This window comes from Canis lupus, chromosome X (assembly GCF_011100685.1).
Source record: "Canis lupus familiaris isolate Mischka breed German Shepherd chromosome X, alternate assembly UU_Cfam_GSD_1.0, whole genome shotgun sequence".
NCBI lineage: Eukaryota > Metazoa > Chordata > Mammalia > Carnivora > Canidae > Canis > Canis lupus.
The window spans coordinates 106,600,559-106,616,324 of NC_049260.1; the positions used below are offsets into that span (position 1 = coordinate 106,600,559).

Here is a 15,766-nt window from a genome sequence, read left to right on the forward strand (position 1 = left end):
TCCAGGGCTGTGGCCTCTGTGGATTCTGGGTGGTGGGGTTCCTGCACACTCTCCACCTGCTTCTGTGCGGGGTTGGGAGGCACAATCGCAGGTGGCTGTCTCCTCTCTGTCCGGGACCCACGCATGACTTGGTCCTGTTCCCACCACAGACATAGCAGCAGGCCTAAAGTCTGGCATCCGAACACCAAGGGTGCCAGCTGGGGAGCAAGGTTTGCATGATGTGGCCTCAGTGACAGCATCGCCTCTGGCCTGGCGCCAGCTCAGCCAGGGAGGAAAATGTGACCCCATTGGAGGGCTTGGCCCGTGAGGGATCATTTGGAAGACAAGAGGCAGGGCGGGGGGGAGAACCCCAACACCCCCCAACACCCAGGAGCCCTCTTCTAGTGGCCAGGGCTGAGAGAAGCACACTGGGTAGGGAGATCAAAGCTCAGGTGTTGAACGGAAAAAACTAGAAAGGTACCTGAAGGTCACTGGTACCCGCCAGACCGAGACCAGAGTCATAAGCCCAGGAAAGCTTATGAAAATGCGAATTGTCCAGCTCAGGCGAGATGCTGTGCATCGGGGTGTCAGGGTGTCGGCAAGGGGCCCAGAGATGTGCAGTGTTACGTGCAGGGCCTCCCAGGAAATTCTCTCTGCACTGAGAGGTTTGAGATTCAGTGACCCAGTTGAAGGGGATCCCCACCCCTCCGGTTCCTCTGGGGTGGATGAGAGAGAAGCCTCGGTAGGATCAGGAACAAGGGACGTCCCACCCAAGCCCCTGGGCTTTGGAAGCGCTTCTGACCGGAAAAGGGAAAGCTTCCAAAGTGGCAGGAGGCCCCTAGGAGGCCAAGGAAGTGGCGGCCACTCCCACGTCAGCATGCTCTGCGGCCCAGACAGCGGGACGGGAGTTTCTGGGCCTGCCGGGAAATGTAGTCTACAGGGCGGGCGCGCGCCTGCGTTCTGCGCAGCTGCCCCGGGGAGCCTGGGAGAGCCGTGGGCGCCGAGGCGGTGAGTCCCTGAGCGGCCAGAGGGCGTGGCCGTCCCTGGGGCGCGGGCGCGGGCGCGGGCGGCGGGGCTCCCATCCCGCTAGGGCTACGCCAACTGGCCGCCACCAGCCCTGACCTGGCGGCGGGCGCGTGGACGAAGGACACGCGGCGGGCCCCTGTCCGGCCCGGGTCGCCGCCGCTGCTCCCTGCGACCCGGTCGGGCCTTCCCGCGGTTGTCCGGGGTCCTGAGCGCCCGTCAGGACGCTGGGACATCCTGGTGGGGAGTGCGCTGGGGCCGCACCCACACCCCAGGCAGCCGATTTGTAACCGGCTTTTAGAAGTTCCCGCGACGTGTCGCCCTAGCCTTTCTGCAAGTGCCCGCTTTGCATGCACCCTGGTTATCCGTGGGCCGTGAGAGCGCGGGCTCGCTCAGGCGGCTTTGGAGAGAAGCTGTGAGCGCAGGGGTGCAGTGAGGTTGCTCTGCGGGAGGGCGGATGGAGGGACCGCGGGACAATCAGGGCCCTAGTGGACGTGCTGGAGGGTTGGGGCCCGTGTGTGGAGGGCTGCCAGCTCTGAGGCCCAGCACAGTCAGGGCGGGTCCACAGCCCAAGGCAGCCCGCTTCCTGGATGCCTTCCAGCGGGGAGGGTTCAGTGCCTGGGGGTAGGGGGGACGGGGGAAGCTTTCTAGGAATGAGTCTTTGGGAGCAATAAATTGGCTTGAGCGGTTCTCCTGTGCCAGGCCACGCAGCTGCAGTTCACTTCCATGCAGTTGAATCTACTACTACAGGAAAGCTTTATGAAATCAATTCTATGATTATTTCCCTGTTACAGACAGAAGCACTGGATGTCAGGGTCACAAAGCCAGCAGGTTATCACATGTGGATGGATCTGCTGCTAAAGTACAGGTTAGCATGGAGTTAAAGTATATAGGGTCACAATGTACATTTGGGATGACTAAGTAGGAAGATCATGAGTATTTCTTGTGCTACTGCAGGGAAGAGTACAGGTACATGAGGCATCTGGGCAAATATGTAGAGAGAGGATCCATAGCATAGGGTGAGTAGTGGTATTGAGATCTGCATTTGACCTCATCTGTGACCTCAGAGATTGCACTAAGAACATTTTGATAGTTTTAGACATGACCGTTGCAGAGATCTGTTCATTTTAGCCTCGTCACCATAACCCTCTGGCATATACTGTGTGACCTGGGACAAGTTATTCAGTGCTTCTGAGCCACAAATCTCAGTCCCCTCCTCTGTACTCAGGGCATAATACTAGCCCCCACCTCCTAGATTTGGGTGACGGCTATGGGACCTGACCTATGCAGGAGGCTTAGAGCAGTACCTGGACACAGCAGGAGGAACATGAAGTGTCCTTCATTCTTCACCCAGAAAAGATGGCCGGTAGCCCACGCTGTTGTGGTGTATTTTTCTCCAGAGGAAGCCCCGCGTGCCCTACCAGGAGGAGGTTCAGGCTGATGCTGGCTGAAGTACACACCCCTTGAGTAGAGAGGAATGAAGGCTTGTGGATTTGCAGCCTTTGGAGGCATGGCTGCAGCTAATATATCTGCATCTGAAGGTGACCGAGGGTCACTCAGAGCCACTTGGACTTTTAGGGTTGTTAGCCAGTGCTCCTTCCCCCATTTCTTTTGTGGCCTGTGTATATTCAGAAACACAAGACAGCTTGTATTAGACTGGGGCTGGGGTTATAGGCCAGCACATCTGTGGATCAATGGAATTCTGGAGCCAAACTGTCCAGTAGAACTGTCTACAATGAAATCTATGCAGCACTTGAAATGTGCTCCATAGATTTGAATGAGAAACTGAATGTGTAATTGCAATGAATTTAAACTGAAACTGCCACATGGGACTTCTTGCTACCATATTGTGTAGCAGAATTTTAGAGGGTCCATATTTGGTCTAGAACATTTTGTAAATTTTTGGAAAATAGATGCGGATTTAGGTGTGTATGTGTATTTTTCTAGGAAGTGATTCCATGGCCTTCATTAAATTCTCAAAATCACCAAAGAAGATTAAGTTCTGCTGCTTTAGGGCTTGGTGGAAAGTAAGCAAGTTAGGGGAAGTAAGTATATCCTCTGGTAACAACTGCTGTTCCTTCTTTCTTGCTTTGCCCTGTCCTTAGCTGTGGGTAGCTCCCCTTGACGCCTGCACAAAGAAACCTATTGGAATCTGAGACTTCTAGCCCCAGAGAAATTGCACACCGCCAGAACAGGGCGATGGCTGTGGCCCTGGGTTGTGCAATCCAGGCCTCCTTGAATCAGGGCTCCGTGTTTCAAGACTATGATGCTGACTGTGAAGTCTTCCGCCAGCGCTTCAGGCAGTTCCAGTACAAAGAAGCAGCCGGGCCTCATGAAGCTTTCAACAAACTCTGGGAGCTTTGTTGTCAATGGCTGAAGCCAAAGATGCGTTCTAAGGAGCAAATATTGGAGCTGCTAGTGTTGGAGCAGTTCCTAACCATCCTGCCCACGGAGATAGAGACCTGGGTGAGGGAACATTGTCCAGAGAATAGAGAAAGAGTTGTGTCACTGATAGAAGACTTACAGAGAGAACTTGAGATACCAGAGCAGCAGGTGAGAAAAGAGTTTGGGATCATGGTAATTAGACAAAGAGAAATAGCAGAGACATCTGATCCTAGATCAGACATTTCATTTTGAGCCCCATGCTTTCCTAGAAGTGGTTTTCATTTTTCTCTTCTGCTGTAATTAGCATATATGGCTCAGTGATTCTCAACTATTAAACCCAACTCGTATTCTATAACAAATATTTGGTACTGCCTCTTCTATCCTGAAATGAAATTTATGTGTAATATAACCAATTTACATATACAAAATAAAAAACATTACTGTAAGGGTTCTGTGATCCATGGGCCAAATGCAGCTTATGGCCTGTTTTATGCAGCCATTATCTAATAATGCTTATTTATTATCTTTGTAAAGAGTTGTTAATACAAGAACTGTATGCAGTAGACCAACATGCCCCACAAAGCGTAAATTATTTATTATCTGACTTCCTATAAGAAAATGTTGCCAATCCGAGTCAAGTGGAGCCTAGAAAGGATATAAAGGAAAGTGAACGTAGTTTGTCATAATCAAATAAGCATATGAACACACACGTTGGGGCTTGACTACACTGGAAAACCTCATGAGGTTGTTGATGCCCCCATCTATGCACAGACTTACTGTGAAGGCAACAGCCACCAGCACTGCTGGTCCTGTAATTTTCCCAAATGGCAACAAGTTAGTAAATCTGAACAATAAGTGATAGAGTGGTTGTTTGGTTTCCAAACTAGGGCTTTCCTGGGAGATTTAAATCATGCTAAATTATGCAAAAATATTTTGTGCTTATCTGTACAACAGAGTGAGGTGCTTGACAGGTTCTTTTTACCTAGATGGAAGTTTGAGGGGCAAGTACAAAGTTGGTAGGGACTTGAAACATTTTAGCACTATGAATGATTGATACATACTCCCATCTCCACCTGCTAACTTCTTTCTTTTTTTAGAAGATTTTATTTATTTATTTGAGAGAGAGAGAGGGAGAGAGAACTCGAGCAGGGAGAAGAGAGAGAAGCAGGCTCCCCATTGAGCGGGGAGCGTGACGTCGGGCTCAATCCCAGGGCTCCAGGACCATGACCTGAGCCGAAGGCAGATGCTTAATAGACTGAGCCACCCAGGCGCCTCTTCACCTGCTGAATTCTGATAGCTGCCTGTCATCATGCCACATCACCCTTTGGTGGCAGCGCACCGCCTCCTGCTCAGAGGCACCTGGCACAGGGCAGAACCTTTGGCAAAAGGGAGAAAGGGCTTCTAGTTGGGCCTTAGGAACCCAGGATTGCGTGTTGATGCATCTGTGCAGTTAGCCTGCCGGATCTAGAGTTTTCCCAATTTCCCTGCCTCCCCTTCCCAGGATAGAATGACTTTATGGTTTTCCCTTCCTTTCTCTGTCTTCTGGGTTTGGCTTGCTATATAAGATTTTACCTGCCTGTAGCCCAATTGTGCACTGCCCAGTGTGGTGTGTGGTAGCCACCAGCCAAGTGTGGCTCTTGGGCACTAGAAATGTAGCTAGTCCAAATTGAGATGTGCTGTAAGTATAAAACAGTCATCACATTCAGAAGACTGAGTATGAACGATGAAGTAGGCGAAATATCTCATTAATACTTATTTATATTGATTACACTCTAAAATTGTGGTGCTTTAGCTATATTGGGTGAAATAGTGCATGTCATTAAGATTGACTTAACCTATTCTTTTTCTGTATGGGTACTGGAAACTTAACATGACATGGCTGGCTCACATTGTTGCTACTGGGCAGTGCTGGTCTAGACTCGAGATTGATGGGTTCTGCCGTTTTCCCCAGATCGATAGGCAGGAAATGCTCTTGGAGGAGCTGGCACCAGTGGGAACGGCACATGTAGCGCCCAACATCCACCTGGAGTCACCCTCACTGCAAGTGATGGGACCTGCCCCAGAAGCCCCAGTGGCAGAGGCCTGGATCCCACAGGCGGGGCTGCAGGAGTTGGACTATGGTGCCGCTGAGGATTGCCAGCCCTTCCTGGACCCTGGTAAGGCAAGGGTATGAGTTCCCTTTTGTGGTTTGTATGTTGAGAGCTCCAGAGCATCCTGGGTTTGGGGTCGTGTTAGAAACGTTGGTCACTGGATGGAAAGGAGTGCTGTGGTGAAGAGCAGGAGGAGGGATACCTTTCTGGGAACAGTTAGGAACAAAGCTCGGGACAGCAGATGGGATTCAGAACCCCTTAAGCTATGACCCTGCTCAGGAAGCCTATTTTCCTCTTTTCATTTTTTTTATTTTTGTAAAATACACATAACATGAGGTTTAGAATTTAATCATTTTTAAAAAGATTTTATTTATTTATTTATTAGAGAGAGAGCATAAGCAGGGGAGGAGCAGAGGGAGAAGCCGACTCTTCACTGTGCAGGGAGCCCAAAGCAAGGCTCGATCTTGGGACTCCAGGATCATGACCTTAGCTGAAGGCAGACTCTTCATTGACTGAGCCCCCCAGGTGCCCCAACATCTTAATCATTTTGACCTGTATAGTTCAATGGCATTGACTACATTCATAATGTGACACCATTCCTACCATCCATTTCCATATCTATTTTCATTTTGTAAACTGAAACCCCATGCTCATTTAAACAAGAACTTTCCATCTCCCTAGCCCCTGGAGACTACCATTCAACTTTCTGTCTCTATAAATTGGACTCCTCTATGTACCTCATGTAAATGGAATCATACAGTATTTGTTGTTTTGTGACTGGCTTATTACACTTAGGAGAATGTCCTTAAGGTTTTTCCATTTGTAGTGTGTGTCAGTATTCCTATCCAACTAAAGGCTAACTAATATGCCAACGTATGTATTACCAAATTTGGCTTATCTGTTTTACCTAAACATATGCTTGGTTTGCTTCTATGTTTTAGTGATTGTAAGTAATATTTGTATGAACACAGAGGTGCAGATATCTTTTTGAGACCCCACTTTTACTTTTTTTGGGCCATATAAGCAGAGGTGGAATTGCTGAATCATATGGTAATTCTATTTTTTTAATTGAGGAACAGCCACGCTGGTTTCCACAGGAACTGTACCATTTTACATGCCCACCAACAATGTATAACTTTTCCAGTTTCTCCACATTCACTAACACTTGTTACTTTCTCTTTTGTGATAGTAGCATTCCTAATAGGCGTGAGGTGGCATCTCACAGTAGTTTGGATTTGCATTTCCCAAATGATTAAGGATATTGAACATGTGCTTATTGGCCTTTTGGATATCATCTTTGGAGAATGTCTGTTTACATCCTTTACACATTTCAAAATTCATGTTGCTTTTTGTCTTTGGATTTTAGAGTTCTCTATATATGATTGGCAAATATTTTCCCATTTGTGGGTTGCCTTTTTACTCTCTTTAAGCTGCCTTTTAATGGATAAATTTTAAATTTTTTTCATGAAGTACTCTGTATCCATTTTTTTGTTGTTGTTGCCTATACTTTAGGTGTCACATCCAAGAAATCATTGACAAATCCAATGTCAAGATGCTTTTCCTCTGAGAGTTTTTTTTAAGATTTTATTTATTTATTCATGAGAGACATAGAGAGAGAGAGGCAAAGACATAGGCAGAGGGAGAAGCACGCTCCCTGCAAGGAGCGTGTTGTGGGACTTGATCCCAGACCTGGGAGCATGCCCTGAGCAGAAGGCAGATGCTAAACCGCTGAGTCACCCAGACATCCCTCCTCTGAGAGTTTTATAATTTTAGGTCTTTGATCCATTCTGTGTTAATTTTTGCATGCACTGTGATGTAAGGTTCTAACTTCATTCATTTGCATATGCATAATCCACTTTTTCCAGCACCATTTGTTGAAAAGAGTATTGTTTTTCCATTGAATGACCTTGGTATCATGGTTAACAATCATTTCACTATATATATGAAAGTTTACTTATGGGCTATGTATTCTATGCCATTGGTCTATATATACCTGTCTTTATGCCAGTACCGAACTATTTTGATTACTGTTACTTTTTAGTAAGTTTTATTTTATTTATTTATTTTTTTTTTTAAATTTTTATTTATTTATGGTAGTCACACAGAGAGAGAGAGAGAGAGAGGCAGAGACACAGGCAGAGGGAGAAGCAGGCTCCATGCACCGGGAGCCTGACGTGGGACTCGATCCCGGGTCTCCAGGATCGCGCCCTGGGCCAAAGGCAGGCGCCAAACCGCTGCGCCACCCAGGGTTCCCTTTTTTAGTAAGTTTTAAAATCAGGAAGTGTGAGACCTCTAGCTTTTCTCTTCCTTTCCAAGATTTTTTTTTTTTTTTGTCTATTTGGGTAACCCTGGAGATTATATATGAATTTTAGGTATGGATTTTTCTATTAATTTTTTTTAGAGAGCAAGCAAGTGTTGGGGGCAGAGGGAGAAGGAGAGAGAATTATAGGCAGGCTCCATGCCCAGAGCAGAGCCTGATGTGGGGCTTGATCTCACAACCTTGAGATCATGACCTGAGCAGAAATTAAGAGTTGGACACTTAACTGACTGAGCCAGCTGGTTGCCCCAGGGATTTTCTGTTCATGAAAAAAGTATCATTGGGGTTTTGACAGAGATTGTATTGAATCTGTAGATCACTTTTGGTAGTATTGACATCTTAACAATATCAAGTCTTCTAATCCATGAACATGGGATGTGTATTCCTATATTTATATCTTCTTTAATTTCTTTTGCCGATGTCTTGTAATTTTTATTTTAAGTCTTTCACGTACTTATTTAATTCCTAATTATTTTATTTTTTTCAATGTTATTGTAAGTGGAATTGTTTTCATAGTTTCCAGAATTGTTCATTGTTAGTGTATAGAAATGGAACTAAGTTTTGCATGTTCACTTTGCATCCTGGTACTTTGCTGAATTCATTTATGAATTCTATCAGTTTGTTAGCGGAGTCTTCAAGGTTTCTACATATTAGGTCATCTAATCTGCTAATAGAGATCACTTTACTTCATCCTTTTCAATTTGGATGCCATTTATTTCTTTTTCTTGCCTAATCGCTCTGACTAGGACTTCCAGTACTGTGTTGAATAGAGTGGGCAAATAGGCATCCTTGCCTTCTACCTAACCTTAGAGGAAAAGCTTTCAGTCTTTCACCGTTGAGTATGAAGTTCCCTCTGAGTTTTTCATATATGGCTTTTGTTATGTGGAGGTAATTTCCTTCTGTTCTATTTTGTTGAGTGTTCTTTTATCATGAAAATGTGTTGAATTTTGCTTTTTCCACATCATTTGAGATTATACTGTTTTTTTTCCCTCATTCTGTTAATGTGGCATATTACATTGACTGATTTTCATATGTTGAAAAATCTTTGCATTCCAGGATCATATATCACATGACTAGGGGTGGTAGAAGGGGAGGAGGGCGGAGGGGTGGGAGTGAATGGGTGACGGGCACTGGGGGTTATTCTGTATGTTGGTAAATTGAACACCAATAAAAAATAAATTAAAAAAATATCACATGATCATGGTGTATTATCCATTTAATATGCTGCTGAATTCAATTTGCCAATATCTTGTTCAAGTTTATTTTTCTATCAGTGTTCATAAGGGAATTGGTATGTAGTTTTTCTTATAATGTCTTTTCTGGCTTTGGTATCAGGGTAATGTTGGCCTCAGAGAATGAGTTAGGAAGTGTCTCCTTCCCTTCATTTTTTTTTTTTTTGGAAAAGTTTGAGAATGATTTGTATTAGTTCTTCTTTATATGTTTGATAGAATCTACCAGTGAAGCCATCAGGCTTTTCTTTGTCAGGAGATTTTTGATTGCTGCTTCAATCTCCTTACTGGTTAGAGGGCTATTCAGGTTTTTCTATTTCTTTATGTTTTAGTCTTGGTAAGTTTTATGTTTCTGGAAATTTATCTCTTTCATCTAGGTTATCCAATTTGTTTGTGTACAATTGTTCATAGTACTTTTAAAATTATTTTATCTATGTAGACGCATTGATAATATCACCACTTTAATTTTTTAAAATCTTTATTTAAATTCAATGCAGATAATAACATATACTGTATTATTAGTTTCAGAAGTAGATTTTAATGATTCATCAGTTGTAAATAACACTCGGTGCTCATTTCATCATGTGCCCTCCTTCATATGTCACCAAGTTGTCCCTACCCCCTCCCCTGCTCCCCTCCACCAACACTCTGTTTCTTAGAGTTCAATGTCTCTTATGGTTTGCCTCCCTCTCGATTTTCATCTTATTTGTCCTCTTTAATTTTAACAATTTGAGCCTTCTTTCTCTTTTTCTTAGTTCATCTATTTAAAGGTTTGTCAAGTTGATTAATTAAAAAAAAACAATTTTTGGTTTCACTGATTTTTCCCTATTATCTTTCTAGTCTTTATTTTGTTTATCTCTGCCTATTCTTTTTTGTTTCCTCCCTTCTACTAGCTTTGGGTTTAGTTTTTCTTCTTTTCTCATTTATTAAATTGTAAAGTTTTGTTATTGTTTTGGGATTATTTTTGTTTACTAATGGAAGTGCTTATAGCTATAAATTATCTACTTAGCACTGCATTCATTGTATCTCTAAGTTTTGGTGTTGTGTTTTCATTTTTGTTTATATCTAAGTATTTTGTAACTTTCTTTGTGATTTGTTCTTGCCATCCATTGGTTATTTAAGAGGTTTTATTCAATTTTCACAAATTTGTCAGTTTTCCAGTTTTCCTTCTCTTGTTTCTAACTTCATCCCACCATGGTTGGAATAAGTACTTTGAATGATATATATGTTTTTAAATATATTGGAACTAACTTGTGGCCTAACATATGGTCTGTATCCCATAGACTGTCTCATGTACACTTGAGAAGAATCTGATATTTTTATTCTTAGTGGGTGTTAAGTGGTATCTAATGGAAGTTTTCATTTACATTTCTTTAAAGACTAATGGTGTTAGTCTTTATTTAGTCAATAAGCCAATCTTTTCATTGGCTTATTGGTCATTTGTATATCTTCATACAATGATATGGAGAAATGCCTATTTAGGTTTTTTCCTATTTTAAAATTGGATTATATGTATTACTATTATTGAGTTGTGGATGATCTTGGTATATTCTAGATAAAAATTTGTTACTAGATATATGACTTGTAAAAATACTTTCATGTTCTGTGGTTTGTCTTTTCACTTCCTTTTTTTTTAAAGATTTTATTTATTTGAGAGAGAGTGAGGGAAGGAAAGCACAAGCAGGGGTAGAGGGAGAAGGAGAAGCAGATTTCCTTGCTGACTGAGCAGAGAGCTCGGTCTGGGGCTCGATCCCCAAACCCTAGGATCATAACCTGAGTCAAAGGCAGAACTTTAACCAACTGAGCTACTCAGGCACTCCTAGATACCTTTTCTTTCTTTCTTTCTTTCTTTCTTTCTTTCTTTCTTTCTTTCTTTCTTTCTTTCTTTCTTTCTTCTTCTTCTTCTTCTTTCTTTCTTTCTTTCTTTCTTTCTTTCTTTCTTTCTTTCTTTCTTCTTTCCTTTCTTTCATTTCTTTCCTTTTTTTTCCTTCCTCTCTCTCTCTCTCTCTCTCTCTCTTTATGTCTTGCTAATATTGCTAATATTATTTTAGTAAGGCTAATATTTAAGAAAATAATGTGACCCTTTAAATAGCATCCTACATTTAGATTTAAAATCAGCAATTTCCATCCCACACTTTACTGAAGACCACTATACTTTGCTAGAGCTGAGGAAAGCTAGGAGGGGTCGTGGAAAGAGAATGCATGCCACACCAGCTCTCAGTGGAGAGAGGGATGGTAGGACACAGGGGATAGTAGTGAAGAATCTTGTCTAGTTGTTCTTTGTTTTTTAGAGAGGGAGAGAAAGAATCTTAACCAAGCTCCACACTCAGTGCAGAGTGCAATGTGGGGCTCGATCTCACACCTGAGGTCATGACCTGAGCTGAAATCAAGAGTCGAGTGCTTGACCAGCTGAGCCCCCTGTGCACCCCGTTGTCCTGGTTGTTCTTAGATTGACAATGAGAAACACTTTGAGAGTTTGGGTTAATTTCAAGAGAGTCCACTTCTAGATTTGGCTTGAAACAAACACTGCTTTTGCTTGTTGCCAATTTCATCATTTTCCATTTTAATGTGAAAATCTCAATGGAAATTATTCTAGTATACAGTTTCATAACCCATGCTTTTAGCTCTCTCTTCATTTGGTGCTCAGTAGCAGCATTTCTCAGTTAATATGCCAAAACTTTATGAAGATTTACTTCCTATTTTGGCTCTAACCTGAATAATCAAACATTGAAATAGATACAGAGATCATTTAGTGCATTGATTTCTTTTTTTTAAGATTTTATTTACTTATTCATGAGAGACACAGAGAGAGAGGCAGAGACATAGGCAGAGGCAGAAGCAGGCTCCCTGAGGGGAGTCTGATGTGGGACTCAGTCCCAGGACCCCAAGATCATGACCTGAGCAGAAGGGAGAGGCTCAGTCACTCAGCCACCCAGGTGCCCCTAGTGCATTGATTTCAACACAGAATAGATTCACTCTCCTTCCATAGATTCAAGGAGAGTATCCTTGAATTTCATGTTTTATTCTTATCTTTAAAAAATAGACTCTCGTAAGAGGTCCGGGTGGAGTAGTTCTGATTAGGGAGGAAGTAGATATTAGGCAGCCACATGTCCAATATATCATCAGGGAAAAACCTTGATGATGTCATCTATTCTTCTCATCTTTCTTGTGGCTAGGATATCCAATACCAAAGCTTGACGTGAGCTTTCCATTGGAGCCTCGGGAAGAGGTGTGGGTGAAGGAACTACAAGATTCCAAAGAAATGAAGCAGTTACTTGATTCCAAGATTGGTAAGTAATTGTTTACTGATACCACAGAGAAAAGAAAAGAAAAATTCAACCTGATCAGGATAAAGAGTTTGGGATTCTCCTTGGGAATTTCTGTATTCCTACTGGTGCCTAAATACAACTCTTCACTTTAGCTCATGGTTTTTTCTTTTTTTTTTTTTTAATGTGGGACACAGTGATAGCAGCCATTTCTGTTTCTTCCCTCAGGTTTTGAGATTGGGATAGAAAACGAAGAAGATACTTCAAAACAGAAAAAACTGGAGAACATGTATCCATTCATTGTCACTCTAGAGGGGAATGCTCTCCACGGTCCCATTTTGCAAAAGGACTATGTACAGTTAGAAAATCAATGGGAGAGCCCCCCAGAGGATTTGCAGGCAGATTTAACAAAACTGATAGATCCCCAGAACCCCCCTGCTGGAGAGAAGCCTGAGAATCCCAACGTGGAAGAACCTCTCAACCCCAGGCCCCAGAAGAAAAAGAGTCCAGGAGAAAAACCTCACCGATGCCCTCAGTGTGGAAAATGTTTCGCTCGGAAGTCACAACTTACAGGGCACCAGAGAATTCATTCAGGGGAGGAACCTCATAAGTGTCCCGAGTGTGGAAAAAGATTCCTTCGTAGTTCAGACCTTTATAGACACCAACGGCTGCACACAGGGGAGAGGCCCTATGAATGCACTGTGTGTAAGAAGCGATTCACTCGGCGCTCACACCTCATAGGGCACCAGAGAACCCATTCTGAAGAAGAGACTTACAAATGCCTTGAGTGTGGGAAAAGCTTTTGTCATGGATCAAGTCTCAAAAGACATCTGAAAACTCATTCTGGGGAAAAACCTCACCGATGTCACAGTTGTGGTAAAAGTTTTAGTAGACTGACAGCTCTGACTTTACATCAGAGAACTCACACAGAAGAGAGACCTTTTAAATGCAATTATTGTGGGAAAAGCTTTAGACAGAGACCAAGCCTTGTTATTCATTTAAGAATTCATACAGGGGAAAAGCCATACAAGTGCAGTCATTGTTCTAAAAGCTTCAGGCAGAGGGCAGGCCTTATTATGCACCAAGTCACTCACTTTAGAGGACTTCTTTAAGGATTATCCAAGGAAACAGGCTTCTGCAGAAATTGATGCTAACTAAAAAAACAAAAAATCTTAACCTACAGCAGCCTGTTTGTCTTCGCAGAATCTTTTCATTTGAACTTATGAGAACAGGTTTTAAAAACGATTTTAAAACCCTATCTTCCAAAGTATATGAATTCTAGAGTGTCTGTCTACTCTTGCAATGTTCTCAGATTTGATCTTTTCCTGTCTCTGATATTTTTCTCATTACAGTGAAATGTTTTGTGTCCCAGGCCAAACCTATCATAGATATAAAGCATATCATTGATGACAATCCTTTTCAGGGTAGGGTTAATATGATGAATAATCATGTCTATCAACATATCCACTATAGCAGCACTGTAATTATTCTGCTGTCATTATTAAAAGTGATTATATTAGTTCAAAGCTTTGTGTCCTACGTAGCAAGGAAGGAGACAGTGTATTTTGTCAAATAATAAAAATGTGTCAGGAACACATTTGCCTGGTAAGAACTGGGTTATTTCCACTGAAAGTTTTTTATGTTTAAGGAAATTAAGATTTTAACCTTTACTAATGAATTGTATGGAGTTTGTTAGTCTGTGTAGTTGGTGGTCTAGGCTGATGCTGCTTAGATCTGAGTACTAATTTGATGATTTATTTTGTTCACAGAACAAGTAAGCTCTTTGTGGAAGAATCCATTTGACAGTTGATGTCATACAAGTAGAATCAGATTTAATTTAGATTGACTGAGGAACCAGCATCTGTTGCTTTTTACTCTCCTTTGGTTTTCATCCCTGTGTCTCTCAGTGCTTTTAAGACTTTCCCCATTCTTTACTTCAGTGTCCCCCTAACTATGTGTTGTAGAGCCCTTAGTTCTACAAGAAATTTTACAAATGACTTAGGGAATCCTTGCTGTCTTCACTTTCTAGATTCAGAGTGCACATCAGCATGTAAGAATCTCTGAGAGACCCTCCAGTAAAGGTGGAAAAAAAGCACCTCTTTTGGCTCAATGTTTTGCCTACCTAGTTGACCCCAGAACCCTTTCTCATGTACACTCACTAATAACCCACGGAAGTGGTATTCTGCAAATATTCCTTGGAATACCTTATCTTTAACAAATGTATCTATAGCTATCAATATAATCTTCTTGCTCCCAAGCCTAGTTATCTCCAGTTGTTTCAAGGGTGTTATGAAAAATTTTCTACATATATACCTTTTTTATTTAATACACAGACACATCAATCTGTGGAGATGAGCATCACTAATTGAGATAATTTATATGTCACTCGGTGATTCTCAGCCTCTTTGAATTTTACTTATAATCACACACACTTATTGCTACTTATATAAACATTCTCATGTAATCGTGGTCATGACTCAAAGTCCCATAGCAAGGGAAGAACTCTGTCAGTTATAACTGTTAACACCTGAAAATATTCATTCAGCCTAGTTCCTTGTTATAAAATACAAGAGGTAGGACATTCAAGCATTTTCCCTTTATGAAGATACCAGTCATTCTTTCCCCAAACTAGAATTAGGAAGATTATATATATATATATATATATATATATATATATATATATATATATTATATAATATATATATTTTCTATTCCATTGAAGTTCTTGTAAGTGATGTTGAATATAAATATTTCGAGGGCAACTATGTGCCCACCTTGTCCTGTTCTAGGCTTAATGGAAATCAGTAAAGACATTAATCCATGAGTCAGGTTCATAAGGAGTTTATAATATTGTTAGTTAAACAAGAGTTGGGAAACACATGGAGAACCATGCAAGAGAGTTTGGAATTAGTGCCAAATCATATCAAGTGCTAGAGCCAGGGTGTGTCCTTAATTCTCGTCATCCGGGTCCCTGTATGATGCTGCTATAAGTGTGGGGTTAAAGTTGAGATCCCAGTAGCAATAAACATGTAACATGGGAGGAGTCTGAATGTAGAGATGAACAATACAGAATGTAATGGCTTCTCTTTTCTCTCTTGTGGACTTGCATATAAACCAGGACAGTGCCTTAGAATGAATGTGCCCAACTGCTCTGTATCTATGCAATATTTTAATAAAGTGGAAATGTGTATGTTCTTCCTGCTTCAGTCACATTAATAATGGTTTGCACAACTCAGAACCACTTCTTTGAGCTGTGGCAACAAGCACCACAATTGACTCCTGCTCCCACCCAAAGTTGCAATCACTTTACTCTCTGCACCCATGGTACTGGATTTATTCATCATTTTGATAATTTAATACAGTCAGTTTTAGCTGGCAGGCTCAGTTGCCATCATAATATGAGCCACATCCTCCCTCTCATCTATAGCATAAATGTACAACTGAATTTTGCAGGATATTATCCATTTCTTTGTTCTG

General features: G+C 42.0%; 1 protein-coding gene across 3 annotated transcripts; it reads left to right on the forward strand.

The window, feature by feature from the left end:
• Positions 1-882: 882 nt before the first annotated feature.
• On the forward strand, positions 883-15,484 carry ZNF449 (zinc finger protein 449). Of its 3 annotated transcripts, XM_038588377.1 has the most exons (6): positions 967-987; positions 1,797-1,870; positions 3,108-3,555; positions 5,339-5,543; positions 12,200-12,313; positions 12,518-15,484. In XM_038588377.1, exons 3-6 carry the CDS (start codon positions 3,202-3,204, stop codon positions 13,399-13,401), a joined length of 1,557 nt encoding a protein of 518 aa, XP_038444305.1. In that variant the 5' UTR covers positions 967-987; positions 1,797-1,870; positions 3,108-3,201; the 3' UTR covers positions 13,402-15,484. The 3 variants fall into 3 exon arrangements, with proteins under 3 accessions (XP_038444304.1, XP_038444305.1, XP_038444306.1); XM_038588376.1 differs by lacking the exon at positions 1,797-1,870 and having other exon boundaries at positions 883-987; XM_038588378.1 differs by lacking the exons at positions 967-987; positions 1,797-1,870 and adding an exon at positions 1,195-1,417.
• The last annotated feature ends 282 nt before the right edge of the window (positions 15,485-15,766 follow it).

Excerpts from the sequence above, each read along its gene's own strand:
- ZNF449 (XM_038588376.1), top strand. The coding sequence starts at position 3,202 with ATGGCTGTGGCCCTGGGTTGTGCAATCCAGGCCTCCTTGAATCAGGGC. Across the intron at positions 3,556-5,338 it reads TTGAGATACCAGAGCAGCAG|ATCGATAGGCAGGAAATGCT; the intron begins GTGAGAAAAGAG and ends CGTTTTCCCCAG. Across the intron at positions 5,544-12,199 it reads CCAGCCCTTCCTGGACCCTG|GATATCCAATACCAAAGCTT; the intron begins GTAAGGCAAGGG and ends TCTTGTGGCTAG.